The sequence below is a fragment of the Ammospiza caudacuta genome, chromosome 3 (genome assembly GCF_027887145.1).
Source record: "Ammospiza caudacuta isolate bAmmCau1 chromosome 3, bAmmCau1.pri, whole genome shotgun sequence".
NCBI classification, from domain to species: Eukaryota; Metazoa; Chordata; class Aves; order Passeriformes; family Passerellidae; genus Ammospiza; species Ammospiza caudacuta.
Genome location: NC_080595.1, coordinates 29275688 through 29293124, shown reverse-complemented (window position 1 = coordinate 29293124; position 17437 = coordinate 29275688). Strand labels below are relative to the sequence as shown.

The 17437-nt window shown below is 37.6% G+C and overlaps 1 protein-coding gene across 1 annotated transcript in view; it reads left to right on the top strand.

The window, feature by feature from the left end:
- THADA (THADA armadillo repeat containing) overlaps window positions 1-17437 on the top strand; it is a 151716-nt gene that overhangs the window by 3927 nt on the left and 130352 nt on the right. Inside the window, exons 7-21 of the mRNA XM_058801595.1 lie at window positions 439-487; window positions 1363-1553; window positions 2217-2311; window positions 2603-2823; window positions 3753-4444; window positions 5048-5199; window positions 5340-5495; window positions 6654-6776; window positions 7690-7813; window positions 9230-9378; window positions 10229-10439; window positions 11819-11954; window positions 12321-12457; window positions 12871-13029; window positions 14523-14680. Of these exons, the coding sequence (XP_058657578.1) occupies window positions 439-487; window positions 1363-1553; window positions 2217-2311; window positions 2603-2823; window positions 3753-4444; window positions 5048-5199; window positions 5340-5495; window positions 6654-6776; window positions 7690-7813; window positions 9230-9378; window positions 10229-10439; window positions 11819-11954; window positions 12321-12457; window positions 12871-13029; window positions 14523-14680 (2753 nt within the window). The remainder of the gene's footprint in view (window positions 1-438; window positions 488-1362; window positions 1554-2216; window positions 2312-2602; window positions 2824-3752; window positions 4445-5047; window positions 5200-5339; window positions 5496-6653; window positions 6777-7689; window positions 7814-9229; window positions 9379-10228; window positions 10440-11818; window positions 11955-12320; window positions 12458-12870; window positions 13030-14522; window positions 14681-17437) is intronic.

Here is a 17437-nt window from a genome sequence, read left to right as displayed (position 1 = left end):
TCTCCTCCTGGCTAATTTTCAAAAAACTAGTAGCCTTAAATGGTACTTTTTTGTGAAAGACAAGACTGATTCATACCTTTAATTTCCAGGGGTCAGTTTTGCTTTACTGGGCATCCCTGATACAAATCTGAGTAGCAGTGAGCAATTGTGGTAGGGAGAGTCAATATCTCACAGATGAGGCCAAGTAGATTGGAAACTTGTTTTGTATCAGGTTGTTGCAAAGCAGTTTGAGATTTTGTTTTAACATTGCTTGTGTTTGTCTGTACTGAAATACCAGTTCAATTTGTTGGTGTAATGCAAGAATCACCACTGTATGGGTAACTATTCATTGCAGCTGGGTATGTGTGATGTCTTGAGATGTATGTGTGATGGCTTTGCTGGAAATTTTCTGTTCTATTTCTCTTGTAAGTAAATTTATACCATAATTATTTTCACTAGTTCTTCAGTTTCTGCAGAAGTTGCTGCTTGACTTACAGGAAGAAAACAGGCAAGTGAATTCAATTGATGCTCTGTTTTATCTGGTTTTATTTTACTCTTGCAAGATAATTTGGTTTGGTTGAAAATATCACTTTGGTAGCCATACATTGATGAAAGATAGAAATATTATTTTACAGTGGTGCAGATTTTAAATAAAAACTGATTGATTCTTTTATTTTGTGGCAATATGATAATATAATAGAGGTAAGGCACTGATACTGTTAGAGCTGCTACTAAGGGAGGCCTTTGAGTTAAGGTTTTGCTATCTGAATTGTGGCTAAAGAGTGAAATTAGTAAATGTAAAATTCAGGTAGAGTAAAACTCTTTCATGTTCCATGAGTGTTTAATTCAGTATTGATATACTTGACATTTTCCAGCATTTCATTAAGTGAAGCAGCTTCATTGTGGTCTCTCATTCTGAACTGAGAGGAGAGGGGCACTTAATGAAGTGCTTTGTACACTGAAAGATTAGATACTTTCTGCCTTCATGTTAGAAGAAAGTCAAATCATAGAAATGTCCTTCATACATGGAGGAACTACTTGAAAAATTAGAAAAGAGCAGCACTGCATTATGTTGGCCTTTTTGGAAGGTTTCTGGTAAAGTTCAGTTCTGCTCAGGCAGAATAACATGAATGAAAGTTTGTCACAGGAACCTGCAGAAAATGTAGCACAATTTGTCATTTTCATTTGTTAACTTCATTTTAACAAACAACCCTTGAGTCTGCTCCTTGTTTTCCTGTAGTTACCTATTGATCAACTCAAGCAATACATTAGTTTTCACCATTAATCCTATCTAAAGTTGGCAGAAGGTGGTTCTCTGGGGATGGTGAAGAATGATTTTAATTTGTTTTTTGTGTGCTTACTTGTCTCTTTATTTTTCCACAGAAAGAATCATGGAAATCGTATTGTTCAGACTCAGCTGATGCACGATTTACTGATAGCCATTAAAGTTTCAATGATGCTTATACAGAAATTGCAAGAAAATATCCAGGGAAGTCTTTGGAAAGACAGTGAATCTTCTGTTTGGCAAAGTATGCGTAGTTTACTGAAAAGTTGCACAAACTTCCTAATGGATGGTAAGTTTAATAACATTAAAACCGTGATCTTTTCATTAACCTGTTGTCTTTGTAGTAAGCAACCTGTAGGTATAAAACTTATTTTACCTTGCATGGAAATTGAACTACTGAAATCAATGTGAGTAAGAGCAGTAGTTGTTTTTTTGGTGAGCTATGAGTTGTAGGTGGCAGTTTTAGAGTGTACAGTTTAACTTGTCCCACTACAAATACCAAGATTAATGCTGTTATTAATAATTCAAAAACTAACAGAAATGCTTTTGAGAGTCACCAAATGTCTGTGCCTACCAGAAATATCTACACCTCCATGAAACATGCTGTCAGAACTATTTATGGGCACACCATAATTGATAGTGTTTTCTTTTCTAAAAACATACAGATGTTTTTATGTAGTAGAATTTAACATGTCAGTAGTCTCTGCCACAGCCCTCCTTGCCTTAGTGGGCAGTCCTGTGTTTTCTTCTGTTAAAGATATTAGCAATTTCTTATTACACTGGAGGATCAAGTTATTAATATTTGCTATCCAAGTGGGCACTGCAGATTTGTGATGGTACAACTAACTACAAGTAGCCTAGCAAAATTCAATGCCATATTTTATAATTTTGCCCTGCAGTTCTAGCACTCAGTGTTTGCTGCATTCTAATGTACAGTATCTCTGCTGTGTAGCAACGCTCCTGCAAACTGTTCAGACTACCTCAGGACTGGCTGTTGTTCTCTTCACCAGAGCTATGTATGAGCCAGTTGAGGAATTACCGTCATTGGTAAGTGTTTCTTGGCTGAAGACTGTGCAGTATCATGGTGTTGTTACCCTGTGCTGTCAGTGTTGTCTGGAGGCTTTGCTGATGCACATACCAGGACTTGCCAGCCTCTCTCAGTCCTTAGCTGGAATGTAGTCCTTTCTTCTCTCCTTGCTATATGAAGTAGTAAGACTTGGGCTTGGAATTTGACAAACACACTATTTACAACAAATCTCTTCAGATCTTCTAAGCTATGCATAAAACAGGTTATGTGCTGTGCTGAGGTGCTGTGATGGGTGTGTTTTGGTGTTGCAGATCAGTGGCTTGCTGCTTGGGACAGTGGAACACTCGGGTGTGCCAGTGTGGTTCCTGAGGAGCTGTGGGGTTCTGTGCGCGCCACGACTCCCGGGCTCGGTGCTGCTCTTCCTTTGCCACGGAGCCCTGGCTATGCTGGATTGGAAAAATGGCAGCATGGGTGAAAATGGAGAGAAGCTGTTGTTAGATATTGCATCAGTCTTGCTGTCATTGAGTTCAGAGTAAGTTTGTGTTCTGTGTTGTTTCATGTTTTCTAACTCTATTTTTGCATGACTCCTGTGGTCCTGGTGGAATATCTCTGTTTTCAGTGTAATGATAATAGGTTCTGTCAAAAATGCAGTCTTTTTAATATATTCATAAAAGCTTTGTAAATTTGAAAAAATATATTGATGTTGCATGTGTAGTTCTAAGTTTCAGTTTTTCTTGCATGCTAAAATTTTGTTTTCTGACATGAATGGGATAAATTTATCAATTCCCTTATGGTTAAGGTGTGTCAGGATCAGTTCTTATGTAGACAGATAAACTTCAGTTTCAGGACATCACGTCCTCTCCTGCTGAAAGTTCAGAGGAAAGCAAAGTGTGCCAGTGCATGGAATACTTGAAGTAATATGAGTTTTATTTGTCTTTTTTTTCCTGGCTGCTTGCATCTAAGGGCCCACCAGCACGATTGGATTGGAGATTAAAATGTGCATTCAGTTCAGTCTTTGATTGTGCCTTGGAGATCAGTTTTGTGATCTTGTTTTTGCACATAGGATACTCAATTCTCATGGTTTTATATGGCAGTGAAATTTTGTCCTTACGTTTTCAAGAAGCATGCAACGTCATAATGCTGCTCAAATGTTAGCAGGTGCATACTAAATTTTTTTGTTTTATTGTTGTGGAGCTTGTGTGGTTTCTTTTCCCCATTGTTAGGGGGTTTAGCTGCAACCACTTAATAGCACATCAGGTAACTAAGCATGTACTTGGCAACATCCAGTTGATTACTTCTGTGTTCATTCCTTTTCCTCCATGAATGTGTTGAGTCTCCTAATCTGTTTTCATGTAAGGTAAATGAATGTGATGAATAGTTATTCTGAAATAGAAAATGTATTTTTAAAAACTACTGATAAATGAAGATAATGAATTTTTTTTTGTTTGTTCTTTTTAAAAGGTTAAAAGAACCCAGCGTGGCAACATCTTTGTCTAGAATTCTTGTTATTTGGACTAATTCAGCACTGGCTGCCCTTGTTTCAGGGTCTCCAGATATAAAACTCAAACTTAATGGGAGCTCTGATATAATTGGGAAGCTGCTGGAATACATTTATACACACTGGGACCACCCTCTGGATGCCATCAGACACCAAACCAAATTGATTTTCAAGCATCTTCTTCAGATACACCAAACCACCATTGCTGGATCCAATGGAAAATCAGACCCATTCTTTGCAAGGCTGATAAAGCATTTACTGAGCTTGGATTGGCATGTAAAAGGGAAATATGCTTCTCTTGGCTCTCTGGTGGAATGTGTGGGCACTGAAAATATACTGCAGTTGGACAGGACAATTCCAGTGCAGATCCTGGATGTGATGAGTGATCAATCTCTTGCACCTTATGCCAGTGATCTTCTGGAAACCATGTTTACAAATCACAAGGCCCATTTTACTTTGAGTTTTCAGAAGGGCACCTGGATTGACCAGTGGCACAACATCTGGGTTTCTCCTCTTCTGGTAATACTGTGTGAGGGGAACCATGACCAAACTACTTATATAATAGATTACTATTTACCAAAATTGCTCAAATGTAACCCTGACAGTCTGAGCTACATGATAAGAATTCTTCAGGCCTCTGCAGATGCTAATCTGGGTAAGAAAATAAACTCTGTATTTGTAATTATGATTGGATTAAAAAAAATCGTAACCATGTGATTTCTGGTCTATTATTATTGTTAAAATTAATTTGGAAGAAAAATTCCAGTTGCTTATTATTGCTATTAGTATTTCAAGGTGAAAGTCATGATAATTATAAGTGTGTCTTTGTGCCATGAGCAAAATCCTTCTGTGGGTACCTTATGGTTCTCTTTACCAGGGTTTGTTAGGTTTATGTATTTTCTACTACTGTTTTTCTTTTTTAAGCAGGTGTGTCCAGTAACAGATGGTTTTTTTTCTTGTAAATATGTGAATACGAGATTTATGATTCTCTTGTTTTGGAGTAATTTAGTGGACTCTAAAATAATGGCATTGAGACCTCACAAGGTCTTTTTGTCATATGACACATTTGTAATGAAATTTTTTGGGATTTAGAACTAGTTTAAACTATAGCAGCACAATCTTTTGGGATTTATGGAGTAGAAATAAAGAGGGGGTGGGTCCATGTGTTGAAAGTATCGGGATTTCTGATGAGCACTGCGAATAGTACATTGCTTCTATTAATCAAACAGTAATTATTACTGGTTTTCATTTTCCTTAGGCTCTTGCAGAACTAGAGGAGCTCTTGGAGCATTAATGGCCTGCTTGAGAACAGCCAGGGCTCATGGACATCTGGAACTTTCAAATATCATGAGCAGTGGTCTTGTATCCACTGAGTGTATAAAACAGGGTCTGGTTCATCAGCACAGCCAGGTAAAGGACAGCCATTTATGTATCCTAAAAATTAGAATAATTGCTTTGGTCCTGATTACTGTGGTAGTGTTGTATTAAAGCAAAGGTGTCATTATAGGTGTCAGTAACTCTTTTGTGCTGAACTTTTAAATATCTTTCAGGTTTGCATTGATGCTTTAGGTTTGCTCTGTGAAACCCATCGTACTACAGAAATTGTGTCTCTGGAAGAAATGCAGCTAATTCAATTTTTTATCCTGTACAACTTGAACAACCAGTCTCCTTCTGTAAGGCAACAGATCATTTCTCTGCTGAGAAAGGTAATTTCAAACTATGAGCAATGTCTAACATGCCTCTTATTTTAGTTATAACTCCCTTTTAAAGGAAATAATGAGTATGTTACAAAGTTGCTCATTGGAAAGAGTAGAAGCTTTAAGGCCAGGAGTATGCTTTATGTATTACCCAACTGAATGGTGTTAAGTCATCACAGGCAAGGATGGCTTAAACAAAATATTAAGTGGCAGAGGCAGGGTGACTTCATGGGTGGTGGTGGGTGTTGCTTGACCTGCCAGCCCCTGCACACTTTGCCAATAGCAAAGCAATGTGCCCTGGAGTCAGCAGTGAGCCTTGTGTTGCCTTTGCTGGGGCCTAAAGCTGTGCTTCCATGGACTTGTCACACCTCAGGCAAATTCAGTCACTTCATCACCCTCAGAAACCTGACCTGGAAAACAAAGTAGAAGAATATTCACTATGATGTGATTGTGCCATTACAGTCTGCAGGGAATGAGTCTCTCCGTTTGGTGGAAGTTGCCAAGGTCACATGTAGCTCATGGTAGAAGGATGGGGATAAAATGAGGAACCATGCATGTATAAAGAACATATTGGAAGATGTTTATGGCAAAAGAAGGCAGTGTGGAAGGAGAAAATAATTAATTTGAGAAGGGAGAAAAATGAGGGAGTCAGTTTGGCAAAACCAAACGAGAAGTCCCATCTCTTTCCTTTCCTACCTGGTGCAGACTGAGGAGCATGGGATGGAAAAGTTGTGCTAGATGGGAGTGTGATAAGGAAGGAAATACTACTTATGGGCGCTAAAAAAGGTGGAGGAAGCACTTCTGAAGTGAGTCAAACTAAGGGACACTGAGGCTGTAGAAATTATCTGCATTGAGTGTTTTTATAGATGAATTCAGTTCCACAGAAAATGAGGCAGGAGGAGAAGGCTTGGCATGAATTTAAGGAGGGAGATGGAAGAAGGTTTTGGAGGTGTAGAGGGAGGAGAGAAGAAATTCGTCACAAGAGAGGTGGGAAGCAAAACCTTGGATTTAGAGTGAAGAGAGGAGGATCTGTTTTGTGTTATGCTGTATGCAAACTTCCTAAAAATTATAAGCAGTGTGATTTGGAAAATAAGCTGAAAATCTACCTTTCCCTGATTTCAATGTCAATGATTCTTGTCTCACCTATGTTTTCTTTTGTTTTAAAAGTTATTTTGCAGGATACAAGAAAGTTCTCAAGTGCTTTATAAATTGGAGCAAAATAAAACCAAGCAAGAGTTAGTTGAGAAGTCAACGAAAATGCCTCCTTTAAGGACTTTGCAGCAATACAAAGTAAGTAGACTGCTAGAGATGCAGGTAATAGAGGGTGGGGATAGCACTTCTGAGAGTTCTTTGTTCCTGACTATCACTGGGTAAGTTAGGCACTCTGTGTTAGGCAATAGTTCAGTGCAGAAATAGAAAAAACCTATGAAGTCAAACAGTACTGGGGAGCTTGTCCACTCTGATGCTCTTGTGCAAGTTTATTTTGACTAAATATGCTGTTGTTGATGAACTGAATGCCCATTGATATTTGGAGGGTGCCTTTAAGGTAAATTTGGTTTGAAACCAATAAAGGTAATGAGGGATTGCTCTGTGATGTGCATTAAAACAGCAGTGAGTGAGGAACAGCTGGAGATGTACCCTCAATCAAAAAAAAAAAAAAAAAAAATTGGGCAAATGTCTTGTCATCTGTTGGCCATTTAGTAGTGAGCTTTAAATGATGTGTGTTATTGGGATTAAAATAGAGATCAGTTGAGCTTCAGTCTTTTTCTAGGTCTCCAGAATAATCAGTGAGTGAGAGAATGAATGACAAGAGCTTTAGCATGAAGACTTCTTCTGTATTTGTCCTTTTTATCTTATTTAAGGGCTCACATCATCAGCATCTTTGTGCCAATCTGTTCCTTGAGTTCTGCTTTTCTTGGTCAGCTAATTTTCAGGATTAGATACAATGGCTGTCTTTCTGTGGGCCTGAGGAAAGGAAACTGTTCTATTTAAAAACCCAAATGATCGTCCAGCCTTCCCTGTACTCTAAGAAACAAGAAACTGTCTGCACTGTGAATGTTGGCCTCCTGTTTTTCCAAAATTAACTGTAAGGTCATAATTTTTGGGGTAAAGCAGAATGTCCTGAGTTCAGTTACTTAGGCTTTTCTTGTAGGGCAGCAAGTAAACAGTCTTAATTTTTTTCCTGCAATTTTTTTTCCCCCAGGATTTCATGTCATCTGTATGTGCCAGACTTTTTGAGGTATTGTTTCCTGGTTCATCACACCCAACCAGGTTTTGTGCACTGAGTATTTTGGAATCAATAGCAGAAATATTTTCTGTTCCAAAAGGTAAGATTTCTAATTTATAGACTTTAATAGACTGTAGGAATGGGAGGTATTGAAGAAATGTCTTTTATGCCAGCTAGTCAGTTTCTGTCAAAGGGTATTCTTAGTCCTTTATTTCTATGGCATTTCCTGGACTGCTTTTGTTTTACCTCAAGGGAGGATGGTAAGTTTTTATGGAAAAAGGAATATTGAAGTAAATGCTACTAATTGCCTGTTGCATGTCTTCTATAAATTTAGATTTTACTGCATAGCCTGTTTTTTAGGAAGGCTTATTTTTTTTTTTTTATTATGAGGAAAATGTCTGGGCAAGTGTCAATCATTTGGTAACTTCTCTCCTTTTTCCTGCTCATATATCTTGATAGCTTGAAATGCTGAATTGAGTAAAAACTCTTGGTTGAAAAATATTGCATATCCTCCTGATACTATGCTAAATAAAATCCAGTTTTATTGTCCAGTTAATGATGTGCTGATGTTATTTTAAGTTTTCTTCATGATTTAATGGCAGTCTTAATTCAATAAGTATTTAGAGCTTTGGGGTATTGATTGTCTTGCTAAATCTTGTCTCTGGATCACGCGGTCAACATAAAAATATGTTTCAGTCCTAAATTGTAACCTTTTCTTTAAAGAAATTAGTTGTCTAATATTAAAGTTGATTTTGAGAGGGAATAAAATGGCCATCTTGCTAAATAATTTCTCAAAACCACTTGATAAATGAACACAATGTTATTGTTATGAGTATGTAGTATATTATTACTGTTGTTTTTAAAACCAGAAAGTTCTCCTCAGTTGTTTATAATAGCAGCTGAGGGTTTTGTAGATTGGACATTACTTCTATAAAGGCAATTCAGCTGTTGTATTCTGTGCTGTATTATGGTGCAGTTGTTTACATCCTAAAATTTCTGCCTTCTTTACAGCATTAGGTCAAATCACCAGAATTCACAACTCATTTATATCTAAATTAAAACCAGAAGAAATTGTAATGGCTTACATTTTAAGGGATTGTTCCTATGACAAAATAACTCAAAACACCAAGTGCCAAAATACACCGAAGCTTTCAACCACTTTATTGAAAGGAATTATTTTCTAATATTACATACTTACAGGAAAAGAGTTTTTAAGCAAGACTAAATAAAGGGTTTTTTAATGCTAAATTTAAAGGGAGTAAATGGGTTCTGGTTTTGGCAACAAGTTATTTTCTGTATAACTAAGAGTAATTTTTCTAAATAAGGTAAGCCTTTTTTTTATTCCTAACAATGTTAAATATGGTATTTTAAAACCTATTAAGAGAAATAATATTAAAATAATAATTTGGCTAAAATTTAATGCTTCTTTTAGTATAGCAAAGCAGAATGTGAGGAGAGTGCTTATTCTGGAAAGAGTTACAGCACAACTATCTAAGGCTTTAATTTCTTTGAACAGGCCAGGCACAAGTTTTCCAGCTGGATCAGGAGATGGATTCTGCTCGTGTCCAGACTCTGATCCAGTGTTTTGCCAGTACTTTTGAGGAAGTAAAAATTCTGGCATTTAGACTTCTGATGAAACTACGTGATGTTGCATTGAATTTACAGGTATGAACTTGAAGAGTTTAGAGGGAGTAATTTTGTGGAAGATGGATGTTGTGTAGTACACCAGGTGCTTGTGTTAGGTACAGAGCAGGAATCCTGAGCCTTAGAAGCCAGTCCAAGCTGCCTGCAGCAGTGTTCATCACTAACACCTTCTGTATAATTTTACGCAGCTGCTGCCCTTGCCTATGGAGGCTTGTTTCACTAATGGATGGAGGAGTTTGGGAAGTTCTTTGGGTATGACTGTGAACTGTCAGAAAAATAGTTAATGCAAGCACTTGGCTTACTTGTGACTTATCTTTCTAAATGATTGGGGCATTTTAACTTGGTTTCTCTTGTACTTTTAGGAAATGCAGCTCCCTGTTTCCTTTCCTTTCTAATTGATCTCAGGTTTCATTGTCTGATTGGTTTTATTGATTTCTGACAAATTTTGCCCTTTGAATTGATACTGATTTGTCTGTAATAACTTGATGAAAATTTATTTTAAAATTCATTAGTACAGATGAACAAATACTGCTACCAAGTAAATTGTGCTTCTCTTTAATGTCCATTAGCAGATAAAACACATTAACTTGAAAAAAGAAATTTCCTGTGAGGTGCAGTGTAATTGAACACTGCTTTGTAAATGGCTGTCCCCATCCTCAATGTCTATGTAATTGTATCCTTGCTAAATACATGCACATGCATGTTTTGAGTGTAAGGTCATCAGTGCACAAAACAAGTGTTTCTCAAGAAATATGTACCAGCAAACTTAATTAAAAGCAGGTTCTCAGATTCCAGGGTTGTAAGAAGCTTAATTAAATCAATCTGGAAGCTCAATTAAATGAGCAATATTACTGATTTGGTTTCTTTTCAGGGTTCTGAAAATCTAGATCTTCTGTTCCAAGCAGCAATTGATCTTAGCACAAGCACCAAGCCATATGATTGTGTCACTGCTTCATATTTGTTGAACTTTTTAGTATATCACAAAGGACTGCAGCACATTTGTTTAGGAAAACGGCTTGAGCATAACCCCCAGCTGGATGAGAGCACATCAGTGAGTACAGTGGAGAAGAACACTTTGGCAGGTAAGATTTTGAGGAAAGTTTTTTTTATATTGGTTGAAAGTTTGCTGCTTTTCAATAAGGCTTTTGGTAGGAGGGTTAGTAAGATAGGCTTATTTCCAACAGGATTTTAAGTATATTGTATTTTGCTGTTAAGAAGCCATGTTCTTTAGTAAGATCTCCATCTAGTCCTGTTGGTGTTGAGGCTGTTGAATATTCTATAAGATGGCTTTTGTCATTTTTTTGAGCAGTGACATTTGAAAGTGCTGTGGAGGCCCAGGCAGGGAGCCTGGTGAAGCTGGGTGCATAAAGCACAGGGAAGAGCCCTCTGCTTCCCCTGAGAGCTCACTCACCCAGGAGGAAGGCAGCTGTAGTTAGTCTGTGTTTCAATACTTGATGTTTGCAACCCTGCCTCTTGGAGCTCTGTTCACCTGGCCCCATTTTTCTGTGTGATTTGCAGTCCTGTGAATACACACCCACAGTAATGAAGCTTTGTTGACATACAGAATCATTTTCTTTGGTTAAGTGTCCCTGGATGAAAGATAACAGGGCTCTAGATCTGGCAGGTTTGCCAAATTTGTTCACCAAGCTTTCTCCACTTAAAGTAATCTTCAGTGAAATTAAAACACTTAAGTTCATTATTTGTAGTAAAATATTTTATGTAATTTGCAGTGAACTCATTTTTTGATACTTTTTTGTGCCATTCTTGGCTTCTCTACAGATGCCTGTTAATCCTGTCTTGATATGCAGTGAAATAACAATTTTGAGACATGGTTGTGGTTGCCGTAAGTGAAGGAAATGTGTGGGTAACCTCATGTCTCATTGCTCTGGGGCATCTGCTGCTGGTGGTGATCCATGGTTCCTCATTAGGATCTGCAGTTTGTTCTGATTCTGGCACTGAGATGTCACAAGCTATAAACAGAATTAAAATAGACACGTGTCCTTAAATTGGTCAGGTTGCTTAGTGGAAAACAAAGTTCAAATGTATAATTGTGAACTTTCAATCTTTAATATTCTGTTGTACTCATCATTGTATTATTGTGGCTGTAAGGGTGTGAAGTCTGACTTTGCAGTATGGAGTAGGTAATTCCTTGTGACTTCATCATGAGCTGTGGGATTTTCCCTGAGCATAGGATGTGGGCTGTGCTTTTCACAGCTGCCATTTGGTTCAGAGAGATAGATTAAATTGACTATAACAAATGTTGCTGGGATTTAGGTAACTGAAAATCAAGGGTAACATATTTCAATGACAAGAGAGAAGAGTATAATAAAGGAAATTGCTGTTTATATTCCATTGAATTGTTGTGTACACAGATTTTATTCCTGTTTCTTAAAGCAGACTGACTTCTTAGAAAATCAGTATATGAATGTTCAATGTAAATCTGTGCTTCAAAATATTTTAGTTATCAAGCTTTTGTTGGTGGAAGTTGAAGAAGAAATATTCCAAGCCAAGAAGTCTCTGCTTCAAGCAGCAGCATCCTTCCCCATGTATGGGAGAGTGCACTGTATAAATGGGGCTTTGCAGCAATTACCCTTCAAGTAAGTAAAACACACTAAATAAGTTGTAACTCCATATTTTAAGGAAAACACACTAAATGGAAAGCTGTAACTCCATGTTTAAATGCAGTGGAAGAGCTGTTAAGGAGAAGAGAAAATCATGCAGTATTATTTATAAGGAAATCCAGTACCTGTGGCTTTTAGAACTCTTGCTGGCTGCTGCAGTGTTTGATACTTCCTTTGTATGTGGTAAACTCAGCCTTAAAGACTTTTCAAACTCTACCCTATTCATAGTTTTCATAAATATTGTTGCAGAAGTGTTTGTAATTTTGGTTCTTTCTTTTAAATATAAAATTATTTTTAATCCATGTTTTGTTTTGGTTGTGATTTTGACTTTTTTTCTTTAAGTGACTTGACCCTGGTGTCTGAATGGAAGGAAATAGTGACCAGGCTCATTCTGATGTCATACAGCCTCTCTGCTGTGGTATCACCAGTTGTACAGAGCTCATCTCCAGAGGGTCTTATTCCAATGGACAGTGATCCAGGTAAAGAACCAAACAGAATCCCAAAACAATTATTTTCTAATCTGATGCTTCTGAAGGTCTGTTTGTCTTGCAGTCATTCAGAACTAGACTGAGCACCCCTCCCTTTCAGCTTCTCATTTTATGTCATAATTTTTGGTCACTGTTTTGATTTCTGATAAAGTTTTCTTGACTTCTTCACTAAAAAAACCCACAAACATTTGTGGAGTGCATTGTTACAGCTCTTTCAAAACAGGGGCTGTAAATTCAGTGTTTTTTCCTTGATCATTCTAATCAGCATAGAACCTATTGGTTTTTCTTTTTTAATGCTTATAGCTTTCTTCTGTACTTATGCACCCAAAATGAATTACATCAGTATAAAGAAATGGAAATAGTTTTGTCTCCTATCTTAAATATCCCTCTTGTTTAATGTGCAGAAAGTGCAGATCGCCTGCAGATGATTCTGCACGAGATACAACCACAGGACACAAATGATTATTTTATGCAAGCAAAAATCCTGAAAGAACACTGCAAAGAAGAATCTGAAAAGCTGGCTGACCAGAGGCTGATGAAAAATACTTGCATGGAAATGAGAGGTAAATCCAAGGCTATATAAGTAATTAAATCAAGGTATTTTTTATAGAGGAGTCATTTTATGTGGATGATCAGTTGGAAATTACTTGCTTGTGTAACATTTTAGTTCTTGTCTGTCAGAAGCTTGTAATCCATGGACTTGGCTTTAGAAACTGTCACAGACATGTTTTATGAAAAATCCTTTCCTTAGAATTTTTTCTCCTGAGAAGCTGAGAGGCCTCAGGAGCAAAATATAAACAATGATTGTCTGCTGCTGTGGAATGCAGCAGGTGCATCTGTGATTGGTCTCATGTGGTTTTTTCTAATTAATGGGCAATCACAGCCCTGCTGTCTCAGACTCTCGGTCAGACATAAGCTTTTGTTATTCATTCCATACTTGTTTCTCTCCTTGCTAGCCTTCTGATGAAATCCTTTCTTCTATTCTTTTAGTATAGTTTTAATATATCATCTACTTTTAATATAATATATATATATCATAAAATAATAAGCCAGCCTTCTGAAACATGGAGCCAGATTCTCATCTCTTCCCTGGTCCTGGGACCCCTGTGAACACCCCCACAATAAAATAATTAACTTCTGGAAGATTGGGATTAATCTCTCTTAAGACACAAGTGAAAATCAATTCTTTTGATATTGGCCTAGACTCTGTTGCCTTAAATGCACTGGCAGGTAATCCTGAGCACCTTTTCTATCAAGCAATGTTAATGTATTTGTTGTTGAGAAGTGTTATTGTGATTTTCCTCTCCAGTTTACACAAGGCTAGTGGAGACTATGTTAATGCAATACAACTTGTTGCATGAAATTACATAGCAGAAACTTCAGCTTGAAAGATTCTAGTGGTAAAATGTTAGGTAGTACTTGTCTGTTTTAATGAATAGCAGCTATGAAACTGAACCTTATGGTGATAAAGAAATGGTAAACTTTGGCATCTTTAGTGTGGGCCAGAACATCCATACACTTGAAAATTTAATAGTTTATGCAAGTTTTGACCTTCCTTTCCCCGGCTGCTTTTCGTACGTTGGAAATGTTTGGGGCCCCATGTTTTGTTTTTCACGAGAAGGGACAAACGCGTGCAGGTGCCGCAGTGGCCGCCAGGTGGCGGCGGCGCGTCACAAACGCGTCTGGCTTCGGGAGGCGCCCGGAGCCGTCCGGGATCCATGGATGGGCAATGGATGGGCAGTGAATGCCTGCCTGCGGAGGTGTGCCTGCTTCTGTGCCTCGGACTGCGAGTAAATATCAGTTGTGACTCTTTAAAACAGCCCTTCTCTGGTAAAATGTTTATAGTACTGCCTTTTCCGAGTGTAAGAAAGTAAAGCAACTGTTGAGCCGGCAATTAGTTTCAACAAGATTAAATTATCTTTTGGGCAGGGAACTTTAGAAATTTTTTCATAGTTACTTGTGTTTTTTAAGACAGGCTAAGGGAAGTTTAAATTACACACCTACATCTGAGAACCTTGAGTTACACTATTGCATTTGTTGTGTTTTTGTTTTTAAGGCAAAGACAAGCAAGCATGTGATGTCACAGCTCAAATGGTTCTTGTCTGCTGCTGGAGAAGCATGAAGGAAGTATCTCTGCTCTTAGGGACACTGTGTAAACTTTTGCCCTCACAGACTACATCTGAACCTTCAGAGGGGTTGATTACTGTAGAACAGGTAGGGAAATAATTTTTATAAGAAAACCTGAAATTTCCTCTTGGGTGGTGGTGAGGCAAAGGCAGTTTTCAGAATTTTTTCCCTTAAGTCTGTGTTCTGTTTGGGAAAAGTGCATTTTAAATTTCTTTGAATTGCCATAGTAAGAGTTTTCTTTGCTATACTTGGTTATCAGCCCTGTTTTGGTCCAGTGGTATCTGTAAAAACAGATAAATGAAGAAGTTACTATACATTACTAAAAAACTCATTCATTCTAATGGTATTGGGTTATTTATGAGATGTGTGATGTGTTTAGGGATACCAATGCCTGTCTGCCACCCTCCCTGTTGTCTCTCTCTCAGGATATATTAGTCACTAATCAAATTGCTAAAATCTTCTAAACTGACTTCCTATTTGAAGTCTCTTTTGTCTCATTTTGAGCTCTACATATTGGGATTCTTCTTAAAGCTCTTCCTTAATTAGCATCAGAGTCAAGGGTTCTGAAAGTCAAACATGCTGAATAGTCCTAGTCTTGTCTTCCTCCTATCCATTGTTATGAATAATTTGTATGTAGTGTGATTGTATCTTTTTCCTCTGATTTTTTTAATATGAGAGATCAGAAATGTTAATGTGCCATCTGGGTCTCTTGCAGAACGTTGAGTTCAGTGTTTTCAAGAAATTAGATTACCACAGGCATTTATTTGGGAAATATTTTGTGTTTATTGAATTTCTGTTTTAATTGATGACCTTTTCATTTACATATGTTTCAACAAAATCAATTTGCGTAGAAGACTGAAATATGAAAGGCCAGCTACCTTTTAACCTCCTTTTCTTTCCAACAGAAAACAGTTACTTAATTCTTCCTTAGGTGTTAGAACTCTACATTTTAAAATAAAACACAGTATTATGTACTCCAGATTTTATTTCTTATCTAATGTTGTGGTGCCATGGAAATAGTGTTGGTGTCTTGATTCTTGTATTGTCTCCAGTGCTCATGTTTTCATCTGGTTAACAGCTGTGCTTGCTTTGTTGCTGGGGTCTGGAGGGCAGATGAGAGAACAGATATGCATTTCCACCATTATGTTCCTTAATCTGCACTAAGTCACAGAGGAATTGGTGTTTTAAAATGAGTCAGTTCTGACTGCAGCATCTGTTTTTGGAAAGCAGCATTAGATAGGTGCTCTTGCAGAAATAATACATTATTAAGGAAGGAGTTGGACTTCCATGATCTTTTGGGTCCCTTCCAGCTCAGGATTTTCTGTGATTCTATAAAGATGCCTTCTTTTCCTATTGATACCTCTTCAGCTTGATAATGCTTCAGATAATTCCTGTAAAACAGAAGAAGAATGCTAATGGATGAGAAGTCAGTTTGAAGTCCTGATTTTCCTCAGGCTTGCAAGAAATACACAAAGAAAACTTTGGGCATTTTCTTTTGTAACTTTGGGTCATTACTGTGTTTTGTACAAAAAAAGAAGGGTTTCATCAGAAATGACAAAAAATGTCAATACCATAGCTGCTAGGGCTTCAGACTTATTAACCACTTATCAGTGCTGACAAATAAGCAAGTTGGATTATGTCTTATGCATGTAGAACTTTTCTTTCAAGTTGCTCATTCTTTTGCTTAATTTCGGAACTATTGGAAGAGATTTAAGAATACAGAGAAGGAAAACTTTGAGAGAAACCTTGGTCAGCTTGCCTTGAGCCGGGCTAAGTAATTGTTGAGAAAAATCTGGTAGCACCTCTTGGCCAGGATGTGCCAGGCTGTTGCAAACCTTCCTCTTGTTGTACCATGCTCCCCATCTAGGTCAGTAACTGTATGGTACAGATATAGACAGACATAGGAAGTGCAGAATATAGCTGGAGGAATCTCTCTGTTCAAATGCTGGAGGAATCTCTCTATCCAAATGCATTATTTTCATTTTCCCTCTGATCCTGAAAGTCCAGCGATGGCAGGCTCAGAGCTCTGCCTGTTAATGAAATCCATATAAATAGTATCATGTAACCACCAAAATGGCATCTAATAAAGATTCTGTGGGTTTTTTTGCCATATGAAATGCAAATTATGAGTGCTCCAAGTCTGGAGGAACATTTAGTTCTTCCTCAATCTCCTGTTTATCTCACCTGGGAAGTTTTAAGACCATTTTAGGAGATAAGCTTGCCACAGCTGTGTGCCACAGTGAAAAGAAACAGGCAGCAGAAGTAAAGACTGAGTTGTCCCATGGCCTGTAATAATCTTTTGGAACACCTTGGAGAGAATTTATATCTTGAATACCCAAATTCTTGCCCTCAGCAGCAAGTCTGGCCCTGTACATTGTTTTATTAGTAAGGTTCACCTGTTATATTCTAAATTTCTGACCAAGAACTGAGTTATGGTAGTGCTGCTTCTAGTCTGAGTTCAGTTTGATGCAAGCTTCTAGTCAGTGTGGCTGTTGGAAGAAACTCAGAAGTATAAATAGTAAAGTTGGAAGTTATGTGACCCTCCCTCCCAAAAAAAAATTGCTTTGAATTCTAGAAGCGTAAGCATGGTGCTGGGACAGGCTGGTAAATTGATTTACATGTGTATGGATTTCTTGATTTGGTTTTGTTTACACACCTGGAGAATTGCCCTGTCTGTGGGTCAGTTCCTTGTGAATAAAGGGCACTTACTTCTCTTTTTTGGACTAGAAAGCTGAAATGAAACCCTGTGGCTACATAAGCTACCTTAAAATCTACTCAGAAATAACTTTTTTAGATATCTCCATATCTCCAGTTACTGTGTGTTTCACATTAGGTAAGTTTTAG